At 48.7% G+C, this 13,872-nt stretch overlaps 1 protein-coding gene across 1 annotated transcript in view; it reads left to right on the top strand.

Annotated features, from left to right (window-relative positions):
* The window catches only part of LOC135910171 (inactive tyrosine-protein kinase 7-like), a 173,864-nt gene that overhangs the window by 37,394 nt on the left and 122,598 nt on the right, over positions 1-13,872 (top strand). The window contains exon 2 of the mRNA XM_065442222.1: positions 6,782-7,123. Within this exon, the coding sequence (XP_065298294.1) occupies positions 6,782-7,123 (342 nt within the window). The remainder of the gene's footprint in view (positions 1-6,781; positions 7,124-13,872) is intronic.

Genomic DNA, 13,872 nt, shown 5'->3' with positions numbered 1-13,872 from the left:
CTCGCATTGCGGCCTAATCTGCTGATGGAGCGTACTATACGCACATAACCCCCCCCCCCCCCCCCCACCCCTAGACACGCACAGGCACACTGGGCTTGGGTTACCTCGCTTCCTCTCCTCTTGCTGTTTGTGTATGCATGGGCGCGTGCTCGCGCCCTTTCGCCGTGCAACTTCGGCGTCGCAGAGAGAGGGTGCGTGCGCGGCTGCTTTCGCCTTGTCGCCCCCGGCTGCCCGGCTGGTCGGCCCGCCGTCCACGGGGAAGGCCCGCGTGTCTCGTTGACTGGCCGTTGACCTCGGCGGAGTTTGTCCGACGTGTAACGGGTTGGCCACCCATCGCAAAGAAGGTGCGTGCATGGCCGTGGTGACGGCGGCGGCAGCTTTAGGTTGAAGCCAGGGTGAGGGAGGCGATACGTGCATACATACATACATACATACATACATACATACATACATACATACATACATACATACATACATACATACATACATACATACATACATACATACATACATACATACATACATACATACATACATACATACATACATACATAGGCAACAAACTCCCCCCGAATATTCGGGCCCATTAACGCATAACTCACTTGTGAACGGGACGGATATCGAACGTCACAGCATTGTCGTCTTGTCATCTGAAGGCGCAGAAATAAGGGGAAGTGAACGCTACTGCACACGTTTACACTTCCAATTTGTAGGTTAGCTAACCGGACGTTATTCTGGTTAACCTCCCTGCTTTCTGCTTTTCTCTTTTCCCCCTCCTCCCAATACGCGACAGTATGACAGAGCGCGATGCATTAATTGTACAGGTGGCGTCATTAGTTGTCATACTTCGTCGTATGTTTGCTTTTATCATTGAAAGGTGACATGCGTGCGTGTGCATCCGCATAGCTTTTACAGCGAAGCTGTATATGGCTAGGGTTCCGTGCATATTTTATGTTTGTGCGTCAGCAATAAAAAAAAAAAAGGTGAGAGTGGGCTGATCCCGGAGGTAGTGAAAATACCAGGCCGACCCGCGGTGGAGGTGAAGCAGGTTTCAAGTACCCCACCCCTTATAATAACAATAAGAAGAATTCAAGATGCCTTGTTTGAAGACGATAGGTATACTGGAATCGTTTGTGAGCAGCACAAGGACTTCATGGGCAGTAGGCATTGCCATATGCGCAAAGGACAAATCGTATGTACAACCGTACACCTTTTTTGACTCGCAAGAGAGCAATGCCACCGACTGGGGGGGGGGGGGGGGGGGGGCGCTGTGCCGTTCAAATGAAAGGCGCAATTATGATATACACTGTGTATATATCTCCAGGCACACCAAAGTGTGATATCGAGATGTTCGTGTCCGCGCACTTTGCATGCGTTAGTCGTGACGACACAACCCGTGTGGTCATCGCTGGAGTCTTCAATGTGGACATATTAAAACCAGGCGAGAAATGATTCACTCAGTCTGTGCTATAGAAGAGTTCTGTTTGAAGTACCACACCAATCCAAGCCAGTCAACTTCTAAACAACGGTCGTGTATAGATTTAACATTGACCAAGAATCTGTCTGAGGTTGTAACCGAACCAATCAGTGTATACCGCAGTAATCGCAAAGCTATCTTCACTATACCATTACCAAATGATGAAAATCAATACATCTACCCTTGTCTAACGCTCTGTGATGTGCTACAGCTTCGCTGGTCATCCATCTTCACAGAGTGGGCTCCTGAATTTCTTTTTTCGTTGTTACTTCTTGTGGCTTAATTCGCAGCGGCTTGATTGGGCTAATTTGGACTTCTTGTTGCCGCTGCTGCCTTGGCCGTCAAAGAACGGCTGGCGATATTGCAAGAAATAAAAAAAATTATCCAGTTCAGCTACTTTGAGCACTCCTTGCGAACTTTATTTCTTGAGTACTTTATTTTCTCTTCATTTATGTACGAACAGAACGCGAGGCCATGGTGTCCTTTTTTTTTTGCGTTCCATCTCAGAGGTGCGTCGCTCAAATGCGTCAGCCATATTGAGCCATCTGGCTTCTCGATTCTGGAGTGGCGGTATAACAAGGAGCGCGTCTTATATAACGGGAATAAGGGATCGGCGCTTCTCGCACTCGTCATTATAGGCTCGCACGTCAGCTTCGCTTCTGGCTACTTGAATGGGCCGCATTGTCGGCATCGGTCCAGAGGACGCTCGCCGGCCTTATATCCCGGTGAAGTACAGCGCGTACATCACCATCAGCGCTGCCTCACGGTACCGGCACGGCTCTATACACTACAAGGGGGCAGCAACGCCGGGATCATGTCATGTTTTCGATCGGCAGCCGTGTAACTACGCCAACGGGGGTTGGGGGGTGGAAGCGGCCCGATCTTGTGTTTCGGGTAGGGGGGCAGCAACGGTATATGAGGGGAAAGGTGCCTTGCATTGCAGACATCTAGCGAAGGGGAGGTCGACGGGTCCCGTGTGTGCTTCTTGGGACGTACACTAGAGGGCGCGCTTGGACGTGTACTCGCGCGGCGCAGGCCGTTTTCCTGCCTGTGTAAACACGAGACTCCCTCCGGACAGACGGCGTGTGCGCAGGCGCTGCTTTCATAAATAACCGCCAGAGGGAGAAGCGGCGCTCCTTTCTGCAACCTACCGCGGTACGCCGAGCGGGCTGCCTGCTGCGGCGTTTAGTGATTTGTGGCCGGGAGAAGGCGTCTCACGTGCCTGGCAGCTCACGCCGACCCTTCCCCCTCTTTTTTCTTCCTTATTTTTATTTTTGTGTTGGTGCAGTAAGCTTTTTTTTGCGCTCTTTGCCCTTTTGAGAGATGCGTGCCGCACTGCATACGGTATATGTCTGGGGTCTAAAGGCTCCTTGGATGAGCGTGAGGCTCGGCTTGGATATTCGCTGGCTACGGCCGGGCGCCAAGCCACTCGGTGCGCTGTAACCCGAGCTCGAGAGACGTGCCTCGGCTGCGCGCTTCTGTCTCCCTAACGGAAGGCGCTAGCGTCGCGGGCAACAATTCAAACTAAAGACGACGGCACCCTTGTTGGGGAAGGGTGATGAAAAATTAGAACGAGCAACACATTTATTTGGGCTAGTTGGTAAAAAAAATGAACCAAACATATATATAAAAGGTAACCGCTCTTCATTTCTAACCCTGTAATCGTGGCCTATAGTTTCTTTCCTTCCCCTTAAACCCTTCCTAGAAACAGGCTAATAATCCATGCATCCCTATCTATCTATCTATCTATCTATCTATCTATCTATCTATCTATCTATCTATCTATCTATCTATCTATCTATCTATCTATCTATCTATCTATCTATCTATCTATCTATCTATCGCTATCTAGTCTGTGGAGCTAACCAACCAACGATGCAGTGTATTATTTTCACGAACTTCTCTCAAGTTCTGGTACTGTTCATTTGGTCCTTTCTGATAAGCCAGTCCATACAGATTCATTTTTTTTCCTCCATTCTCTCCCCCTGTTGCGGTCAGAGCTAGTTACTGCACGAGTTCCATAGTTGCACGACTTTGATACAAACGTTTAAAATAAAAGCATCAACACTAAATTTCATTACCTAATCCTTACCGTCCTATAAATCAGATGGCTTTTTTTTTTCTATTCGCTTCCAAGCACACGTGCAAACACGTATACACAGACGCACACACAAGAAAATAATAAAGGCGAGGCAGCTGTAAATCTAGTGAGCTGTAGAGAGAGATAGATAGACATACAGAAATAAATAAAATGGGAAAGGGGGAGTGGATGGAGAGCGCCCCCGTCGCGCGGTACTTGCTTGCAACGTTGTTCCCATCTTTTAATGACCGCCCCTGGATATGAAGCCATGTGCGAGTGAGACGCTATAGACGCAAGAGCCGAAAGGGAGAAGGCTGCCCTGCAGGAGGAGGTTATCGAGCGCCCCCTGGCAGCGTAAACAAGACCTCTAGACGGCGCCCGTAAAACGCGGTCTGCAGCACGGCCAGAGGCTGAGGGCGGCCGGCTCGAGAGGACAGTTTTATAAACACTCTACGGAGAAATGTGTATACTTTGTGCCACGTGCACGTCGCCATTTGGGATCCGACGGTGTAGTACGTATAGATGTGTTATTCGGGGATCCGCGCGGACGCGTTATGGCGGCTGTGCTCTCTAAATGTGGCGACGCCGAGCTTTCAGCGCAGTATGATATTGCTTTTTTTTTCGTGGCCCTGGTATTGGGGGGTGATCCACCCCGTAAGAATAGTATTTTTCTTTCTTTTTTTTTTTCAAGTTCGGCGACGTCGTTCAGTGCAACAGGCGAGAGAGTGACTGTTTGTGGAATTTCAGGGAGCTCCCCCCCGTCCCGTTTACATTGTGGAACGAAAATGGGAAGGGGGAGAGGCTGAAGTGGGAATGGTAGCGCAGAAACCAGCATCTGTTCGGCTATTTAAAGGCATTGAAATTACGATTAAGCCACTGGCAGAGGGGTTTTACGATTCCGGCTGGTATACACGCCAATAAGAGCGGGCTGTGCAGGCAAGGTTTTGCGCATTCAGCGAACGCTAAACATCGACAGTAAATCAGTTTATACTGGTAAAGTATGGTCGCACAAATCTGTTTTCCTTAAATTTGAAGCGAAAAGGTTAATAAGAACTGGAGAAAATGAAGTAGGAATTTCCTCTTAGTTTTCTTTCCTTTAAATTAACAATTCAAACCGCGACGCCAAGACGTCAGCGGGATCACATGGCTTTCAGTGATTTCCAAATTTATTTTGCCGTTTTAGGGCATTGAGAGCTTCAGGAGTTTACTATAAGCTAGCTTATTGGTTCCTTTTGAAATACAATGCGGTTCTTCTTTGGTATTAAACAAATAACTACGGTCTGCAACAACTTGCAAGATTGGAGCGGCAGGTAGGCAACACTGTTCAAGTCAGCGAGAAGTTCTGCAGATGCATGCGCCGATCGTTCGTTTCTCTGACGTCACGGCAGAGGCGTTGCTTCTTCCAATCGGTGACGCCCCTCGGGAACTATAATTCAGAGCGCGGAAGCGCAGAGCTATAGGGCAAACGCGCTGCGGTCCTGTGGGTGGATCTTGTACTGAATCCTATTGGTAAATTTGGAACTTGTCGTTTTCGAGCGCTCTACGTACTGTAATGTAATTTACACCTTGAAGAGTGAAAAACGGTGTAAACCTGTCTATAATGATGTATGCCCTGCTGTACACTGCACAGCCACTTTCTGTGCATACTTTGCACACATTGCAATATCCACATTAATTAAAGCAAGGTGAACTACTCCGGAGACTGCATTTGGGGCTGCAGTGGGTAAATACTGAAAGAGTGCATTATTTTACAGTGGCCTTGATTCTGCACTTGAACGTACAATGTGCAACACAATTTTTAATAGGCTCAAACTCTGGCCAGCCTAATTACGCCATATCATGTTGCAGCCTAAACAAAAGAATTGTAGTGTTTTTTTCCGGTAAATTGTATGTCGCCTCTTTAACTCGGTCCAGTTGCTGGCATTTCACAATGGAAAATCAATATTACTTTATCAGTAAAAGTTATCGTTTAGGTATCAATAAAAATTTTGTTGAAGTACCATTGTGGCTGGCTCAATAAGTGTGGAAATGTTGTGGAGTTTCCATTGAATTAATGATAGTACAACAGATCCACCAGTGAAAATTCAACAACCACTTTTGTAAGGGATTGTAGACAGAGTTACACCCTTTTTCGCTTCTAAGTCTGTAATTATTTTGCAGGGTAGAGCGCCTTCGCCGTGTTATTTATATTAGTTAGTTCTTGCATACGCAAGAACTAACGCATGCATACGCAAGAACTAGGGACGACGGCACTGCGCATGCCCAGACGGTTCTGCGCATGCGCAGAACCGTGGCCCCTAGTTCTTGCGTACGCAAGCCGCTTGCGTCCCCTAAACTAAAGCTGTCTAATATTGGCCGCGAGTGTTTGGGTCCCGGTGGCTCTCGCGCTTGTTCGCCTGCTCCGCTATGCCTCCACCGTGGCTCTATAGCTGTCTGCCGAGAGCTGGAGTACTAAAACCTACCGTGCGCTTTGACGTAAAAACAATCACGTGTTGGGTGCACTCGCCTGGCTGCAAATCGTGCTGTTCAGTTCTCCCGTACAGTTCTCCTCCAATAGTTCTTTCCGTCCTCCATGCATCCAGAATATCACTTTGGGTATTCTTGTCAGTTACTGTGTTGTACGATGACGATGGAGCTTTCTCTTTCTTTTTGTTCTTTATCGCAGCCTTAGCAAATCGCGTATTCTCTTAAATTACAGTGTTACATTTGTTTATAATGTTTATAGTGCTCCAAGTGCTGCTGTGCTGTCTAGTGACGCTATACGGTGACAGTATTTGACTATGACTGTACGCCTATGCTCCTGTCTTCCTTTACCTCTACTGTGCTGCCACTCTACCTCCCCCTCTCTCCCTAGCGTAGGGTAGCAAACAGGAATCTACCCATCTGGTTAACCTCCTTGCCTTTACCCTTTCTTCTCTCTCTCTCTCTCTACATTGTTACATGATGACGATGGAACTTTCTCTCTCTCTTTCTATCGCAGCCTTAGAACTTTGGATATTCTTGTCAGTTGCAGTGTTACGCGATGACGATGACGATAGAACTTCATCTCATTTCTCTCTCTCTGTCTCTCTCGTGCATGATGACGATGACGATGGAACTTTCTCTTTTTTTTTTTCTTCTTTATCGCAGCCTTAGAACTTTGGATATTCTTGTCAGTTGCAGTGTTACACGATGACGATGGAACTTTCTCATTTCTCTCTCTCTCTCTCTCTTTTCTATCGCAGCCTCGCGCCTGTGGCTGCTCCTCCTGGCCGCCGCGCTGTCCGTGCGCTGTGTCCTGGGCCAGGACAGCTTCTACTTCAGCCCCCAGCCGGCCGACGTGCGGGTGCGCCGGGGCGAGAGCGCCACGCTGCGCTGCGGCGTGTCCAACGCCGACCGCGTCGCCTTCCACTGGACGCTGGACGGCGAGCCGCTGCGCAACACGACGCGCCGCTTCCAGCAGGGCTCCGACCTGCGGCTCACGCGCGTCGACCCGAGCCTCGACATGGGCGAGTTCCGCTGCATCGCCACCAACGCCTCGTCCGGCTTCTCGCTCGCCTCGCAGGGCGCCCAGCTCAACATACTCTGTGAGTACGCCGCCGGCGACGTCGCGCGGCAGCGGCTGGCTGTGGCTGTTTGTGCGGATTCAGGCGTCTTTCCTTTATGTAGATCACTATCATCATCATCATCATCTGTTTATGCGTGCGTTGCACGGAGGCGCGCGGTGTCCCTGCGCGTCGTAAGTTTCTTTTGCGCTTCACCGACGCTCGGTTCTTGCGGAAGTCTCGCAGCAACATCGCAATTTACGGTCCGAACCGTTCAACATAACGCTAGACACAGTTACATGCCTGTTTTTCAGAGAAGCAAAGAACGAAAGACAGAAAGAAAAAAAGGAAGGAAGGAAGGAAGGAAGGAAGGAAGGAAGGAAGGAAGGAAGGAAGGAAGGAAGGAAGGCGGACTAGCGTTTGTTCCCGTCCCTTGTGATGTCCACGTCTCATCCCCCGATCTCGAAGGCTATACTTTGTCGTACACCAAACGATGGAAGCTGCGACGCGACGTCGTACAACGCCATGTTTTAAACTCTATACTTACGGCGACGCGCCTGTCGACAAACGTACGCGTAGATACGAACCGCAATACAGGACAGGCGTATTCTGGAAGAGCTATAGAGTTGCACAGCTTCAACTCCCCCTACATTAAATGCCCATGTATACAGTAACTTTTGGAAAAGCAACGGAGAAAAGAAAAGGTACAAAAAGGAGTTCGTGAGGAAGACGTCGCGGATGACACGTTTGCGACTGCAGATAAGTAGAATGCAGAGAGTCATTCCAGTAGCACGTTGCAGTGCTTCATACTGTAAATATTTGCAACGAAGCATACGCAAACCCGGATACAGCACAGACTCGCAAACAACTTCTATAAGCTACATCTTCACGTCACCCAGACTTTAACATCGACGATCAAATCAGGTATCGCATAGGTCTCTTTACACGCTATGCTGAAGTCCTACTGGCTGTATACCTTCAGGTGGGTCTTGCGTACGAAGAAAAGAACGATTTATAACCAACTGCATGCGGTGGCTGGTTAGTTATTTATGGCAGTGTCACGCGCACTGCCATTTCTTTCTCCCAATACATGCAGACGTTCTTCCGTTTACACTGTCACATTTATTTAGCTTGCCACCCTCGCCTGTATACGACACACACAAACGCGCGGAGTTTCTCCACGGAACATGTGCGCATACGTATCGCTCCACGACGCCTGGCTTCGACGGTCGTTTGATCATCGATGCTGCGGCGAGACTCCGCGCGGCCCAATTCATTGCCGGAAACCGTTGTTTCCGACCCCGGGTTCCCGTTGCGGTTAATATTTATGAGCCGCGCGCTCTTCGAGGAGCGCGAGCCCAGACCCCGATCTGTGCGGTATAAGCAAGCGACAGCTGCGTCTGATTGCCGCCCGAGGCGGCCTTGCGCTTCCGTCGTTACTGTTCGCGGAAGCCCGGATAGCGCGATTCGAAGTTATTCGTTCTCTTGTTTGTTTTTTGTTCTTCTATTCTGTAACGGTCGTTAGATGCTCGAGTGTGGCTTTCGGAAATGGAATTCGAGCAAATGGATTCCGCGGGGTATGATAGGGGGAGGGCGGGGGAAGCGGCAGCGACATGAGAATGGCTTTATTAATTTAGTAGGAACGCGGGCACAAGATGCGATGTTTCTCCTTCTTTTTTTTTCTCTTTTTGGTAGTTGAAGAAAGCTCCAGGAAAGTGTGTATACGCGTCGCTAGAGGACTTGCGAGATATCGAATTGTTTACACCGTAGGCTGCAGTCCTGATGACAGATGAGACTTCTTCCGTTCCGCGTACTTGAAAACATCCACGGTGGATTTAAACGAGGCCGCGCGTGACACGTATGGACTCGGTATTCGACGTCTCGAACACTTCAGCGCAGAAGCGGATGGTCACAAAAAAAAAAAAAGAATGCTTAACGGACGCGATCGCCGACTTTCTAGTTAGAAAAAAAAAAAAGAGTGGTCTGTTTACGCGACCCAAAAGCGTTAACGATCAGCTCGACCGCGTAGGCTCAGATTGCTACGGCATTCTGTTGCCGAGTACGATCGGGCTTATCTAGTGGAGTTGACCTGAGTTGGGTTTATTCGCCATGTACGTACATACAACGATGTAGATATATAAAGACTGCCTGACAGTACCCATACACAGAAACAGTTCGTGTGTATCGTGTGTACGTGTGTGTGTGTGTGTGTGTGTGTGTGTGTGTGTGTTGTTGGTGGGATTGTTTTTTTCTTTTTCTTTTTTTTGCTTTTGGTAGTTAACCGGAGATAATCTCTGGTTAACCTCCCTGTCTTTTCCCTCTCTCTCTCTCTCTCTCTCTCTCTGTCTCTCTCTGTCTCTCTCTGGGACGGAGAAAGAACCTGCAATACGACAGTTTAGCAGGCCCCACATTCTCGGTTCACGATGACAGCAGTATATAGGAAATTGTACATGTGCGGAATGACACCACCGGCACGTTCTACGCGTGAAAAAAAAAAAATAGTTTTCGAAAACGAATCCCAAGACAACGTATTTAACGCAGCATGTTCAAAATAGAATTGTTGTTGTGCGCGTAAACTTTTCATTAAGTAATTTTGCATTTTTTTAGTGTGCTCAGAAAGCAATAACTTAATCTTTCAAAGCCATATAGTTGGTGCGAGGCTTCGTGGAATATACCAGTGCTTCAGTGTCGGTCGGTAGGAAATTCGGACCGCGTGACAAAACTGCCAAGAAACCGAACTTCTTTTTTATTTCTTTATTTTTGGAGTTCTCGTTTCGTCCACTTTTGTATACGGGTGCAGTGGCTGCTTTCCCTGCAGCAACAGGATTCGAGCGAAATTCTCAAAGTGTTTCACCGCGCGCAGCGTCACTTGGACAGAGCGCTGTTTCGCATATACATCCTGTCGCTCAAGCTGTTACCCAGCTGGGCTGTGCTTTCGCATGAACTCAACGTGTCTCTTCAACCCACTTCATCGACAGATAGCTCTTTTAACTCATTGGATAACCGCGCACGCCTTGTCAAAGAGCGAGTGTAAGTTTACGCCACGTCGAAGCGTGCCAACATAAACGGGGTCAGCGTTGCATGCATCGTCTCGCTCTGTGGCACAGAGACGTGCACAGTTGTGGCAGAGGCCTGTTCACTTTGAAAACTCAGCGTTCTTCGAGCATATATATGGCCTCAGATGCAAACGCTTCCGTGCTCTCTGCGTAGACCCCTCCACAAACGCACAGCATTGTCGGTTCCATGTTTGTTTCTGTTTTCTTTTTTCATGTGACCCGTTTTTCATTCCTCTTATTTCTATCTTTCCTTTCTCCCTTTCTTTCTTTCGTTCTTTCCTTCCTTCCTTCCTTCCTTCCTTCCTTCCTTCCTTCCTTCCTTCCTTCCTTCCTTCCTTCTTTCCTTCTTTCTTTCTTTCTTTCTTTCTTTCCGTTTCCTTTCTTTTGGAAGCAGTGGTGTGTACGTCTGCTATATATCGGTCGCTCTCTCAGCTACAACCGCGCCGCATCCAAAGCGTGCACAAAGTGATCGCACTGTTCGCTTTGTATGCATACGTTCAAAACACAGACGCGGGCGCGCAGTGCAGTATCGCCCTAAATGCGAACCAGAAGCCTCGAGACGAGCCAAGCCTGTGGTCGAGCCATCTCGCGCAAGTAAACCCCCGAATACGGCCTGCGCACGCTTCCTTCGCGCCAGTCGCTGCTGTACGTAGCTCCGCCACGAAAAAAAGAAGAAAAGAGGAAAAGTGACTACGAATAAGACCCGGAACCGTCTAATCACAAGATGTTTAAATAAACTATACAGCAGAGAGCATTATTTCACGCTGCCAGCATTGGCAAGCGAACTCTCCGTGAAGCCATTCACTGCTCTTTCTCCCTCCCAACTGCCGGCCCAACCATGTGACCTCTGAGACGGCGTATTGGCCCAAAATGTTTGGTTCCTGGTAGTTTCTAAGTCGATGCGACTCTTGTTCGGCTGCCCTGACGTAGCTCTGTGCAGCCTGTAGAACGAGAGCGCTATAACCTACCGCGCGCTCTGACGTAGTACGTGGCGATCACGTGATGGGCCGATTCGTTTGGCTTCAATCGCGTTGCGCAGTGGTCTCTCCTAATTATTTTACCCGCCTCCATGCTGTGGATGATGGGGGCTGCAGCAAGTATGACGGTTCAGCCAGCCCGGGAATGATGGGTATAGTGCGTGGATTTGACTAATTAAATTTCGTCCTTTTTTTTTTCTCTTCCAACGGCTTTGCGTGCATGACTTTGCGGATCGATCATTGTCAACAGAATATCGCGTTATAGATGAAACAATTCCCGCAACGGTTACCCATGTATAAATACGCAGAGGCTCGGTTGCCTGACCGTATATATGTGCGTGTGCGATGTAGCAGGGCGGCGCGACGTGGAACGGGAGCATTCTTTCGCATGCGTGCGCCCCAGTTCAAATCAGTCCTCGCCATTATATAGCCTTTCCTCGCGTTACCAGATGCCCTTGGCGTTACGATGCGTCTTGTGTTACCAGATTTATCGGGATGGGGCTTGAGACTCCGCTGCACGTGATAAGTGGCGCACGGGCGCAGCAGTCGCCTTGCAGGTTTCGCGTAGCATGGGTTCGCCTTCGGCTAGCAACACTAGGATGTGGGGCAAACTGAGCGAGTTGGCGCGTGGCCACGTTTAACGTTTCGGCGCAGATAATTTACGCAGTAGTGGAGGAGACACCGCGCGACAAGAACGCGGTGCCTATCAACGGAACGTTTATTTTCAAGGAAGGGTTAAATAAAAGGGACAACACGGCATGCGGACTTGTATTGCGCGCAGGTTCTTTTAGAGGGAAGGCATAAGTTGCGTTAGAAGTGCGCAATACGAGTGCTGCGCAGCGAGAGTTGTTGTTCTGTTCTTTAATTCTGCCGAAACAAAAGAAGCTTACTTAACAGGCAGCACTCGTGTTGTGTGGTCTCCCTTTTGTACTTGCGTAATTTTTGCGGTGAAAAGCTGTACATGAAACAATGCTCGCTCGCTCGCTCGCTCGCTCGCTCACTCACTCACTCACTCACTCACTCACTCACTCACTCACTCACTCACTCACTCACTCACTCACTCACTCACTCACTCACTCACTCGCTCACTCACTCACTCACTCACTCACTCACTCACTCACTCACTCACTCACTCACTCACTCACTCACTCACTCACTCACTGCCTTTCTGTATTGAGGTATATGTAATTGCTTGTAAATTTAAAAGGACGAAGAGTAACATACGACGTGACAAGAACGTCAGAAGCCACAAGTATGAAGATTACCTGTACAACAGGCAAATCCTACGATAGACGAATCCATACACTGTCCATAATTCCATACGCTATAGCTGAGATATCGCAGCGCCAGAGTTCCTTTCTTATAGCAAATTTTGTAGGAAACTCTATGACCTGTGCACAGCTCTCACCGCACAGTCGCAACACCGCCCCGAGAAAAGCTGCACTGCTGCCAAGCCGCTGAACCGCCTTATATCTACATCGTCCTTCTCTTTCATATGAACCGGATGCAGTGCGCTTGGAAAGAAAGAAAGAAAGAAAGAAAGAAAGAAAGAAAGAAAGAAAGAAAGAAAGAAAGAAAGAACACGTATTGTTTCGCGCTAAGAGAAAAGAGGATTGAACGGCCCACTTCTGGTCGTCGCCGCCTTTTCCAAAATGGGAGGAGTGTGCGCTTCGCGCCCGCTTGTGCCGAGTGCGTGGTACGTGTGTGTGCCCGCGGTTCGAATCGGTCGAGTCGTTAAAAGCTCGTTATTCGAAAGAACGCTCTCGAGACAATGGCCGAGGCTGCGCGGCCGTCCCGACGCCGCAGGGCTGTGCAGAGTGAGGAGAGGGCACTTTACAAGAGTGCGTTTCGCGGCCTGGCACGGACGTTGCCTCCGGTGCAATCCCGGCTTTTTTCTGAAAGCCCCGTTCGTCGTAGGATTTGGGAAGGAAGGCACCCCCTAGGGAAATAAAATAAATAAAGCACGTGAGATGTTCGAGCATTCGAGATGCCGCAAAATATCGTTTGTGGTGGTCCCATCAGCTGCCTGTATATATGCGGTGCTTTGCTTTTCGCGAAGTCTTGCAGAAGACTCCGCGTGTAGGTCTTTCTCTCTGGCATTGTCTTTTGTTTTTGTTATTGTTGTTTTTATTACTGTTTTCGCGGTGTGAGGCGCGATCTTTGTCTAGGGGCGCTTGAAAGCTTTTGAGAAAATGATGCTGGATAACTGAAAATCTTCCAGGCCAGCGAAGCGCTCTTCGCAGCGGCAATTAATTGGAGGAAGGGTCGGGCCGGGCCATGATGTCACCCCGTATGTGTTTTTCCCGCAGAGCAAACAATGTGATGGCGTCAAGCTTTCAAGGGATGGGTGCTTGGGAAGGCCTCCTGCACGCTCGTTTTGCAACTTAGCGTTTATCGCTCTCTAAGAGTGGAGTGCGTCTTCTCTGTCGCACTTGAAGAGGCCTTCGTTTAGTTATCGAAACTAACCGTTTGTTTCCATTATCTCAGCGACGAATGAGCTGTCTTACCGAGCGTAACCCTGTCTCTATGTACGACACGCTATACCGCGTTTCTCTCTCTCTTTCTCTCTCTATAGATGGTCAAAAATTAAAAAAAAAATGCTTGTCGGAGATAGCATACAATTCTAACCCTTGTTCTAAATTACTCGATGAAGCGGCCATTAGTTCTACGAGAAATGAAAACGCTTAACTATGCCATGAACATAATTACGGTAATTAACTTTCTGATTCATTACGGCACCTATTTAAATCTACAAATT

The sequence above is a fragment of the Dermacentor albipictus genome, chromosome 7 (genome assembly GCF_038994185.2).
Source record: "Dermacentor albipictus isolate Rhodes 1998 colony chromosome 7, USDA_Dalb.pri_finalv2, whole genome shotgun sequence".
Taxonomy (NCBI): Eukaryota; Metazoa; Arthropoda; class Arachnida; order Ixodida; family Ixodidae; genus Dermacentor; species Dermacentor albipictus.
This window is presented reverse-complemented; position numbering and strand designations above follow the sequence as displayed.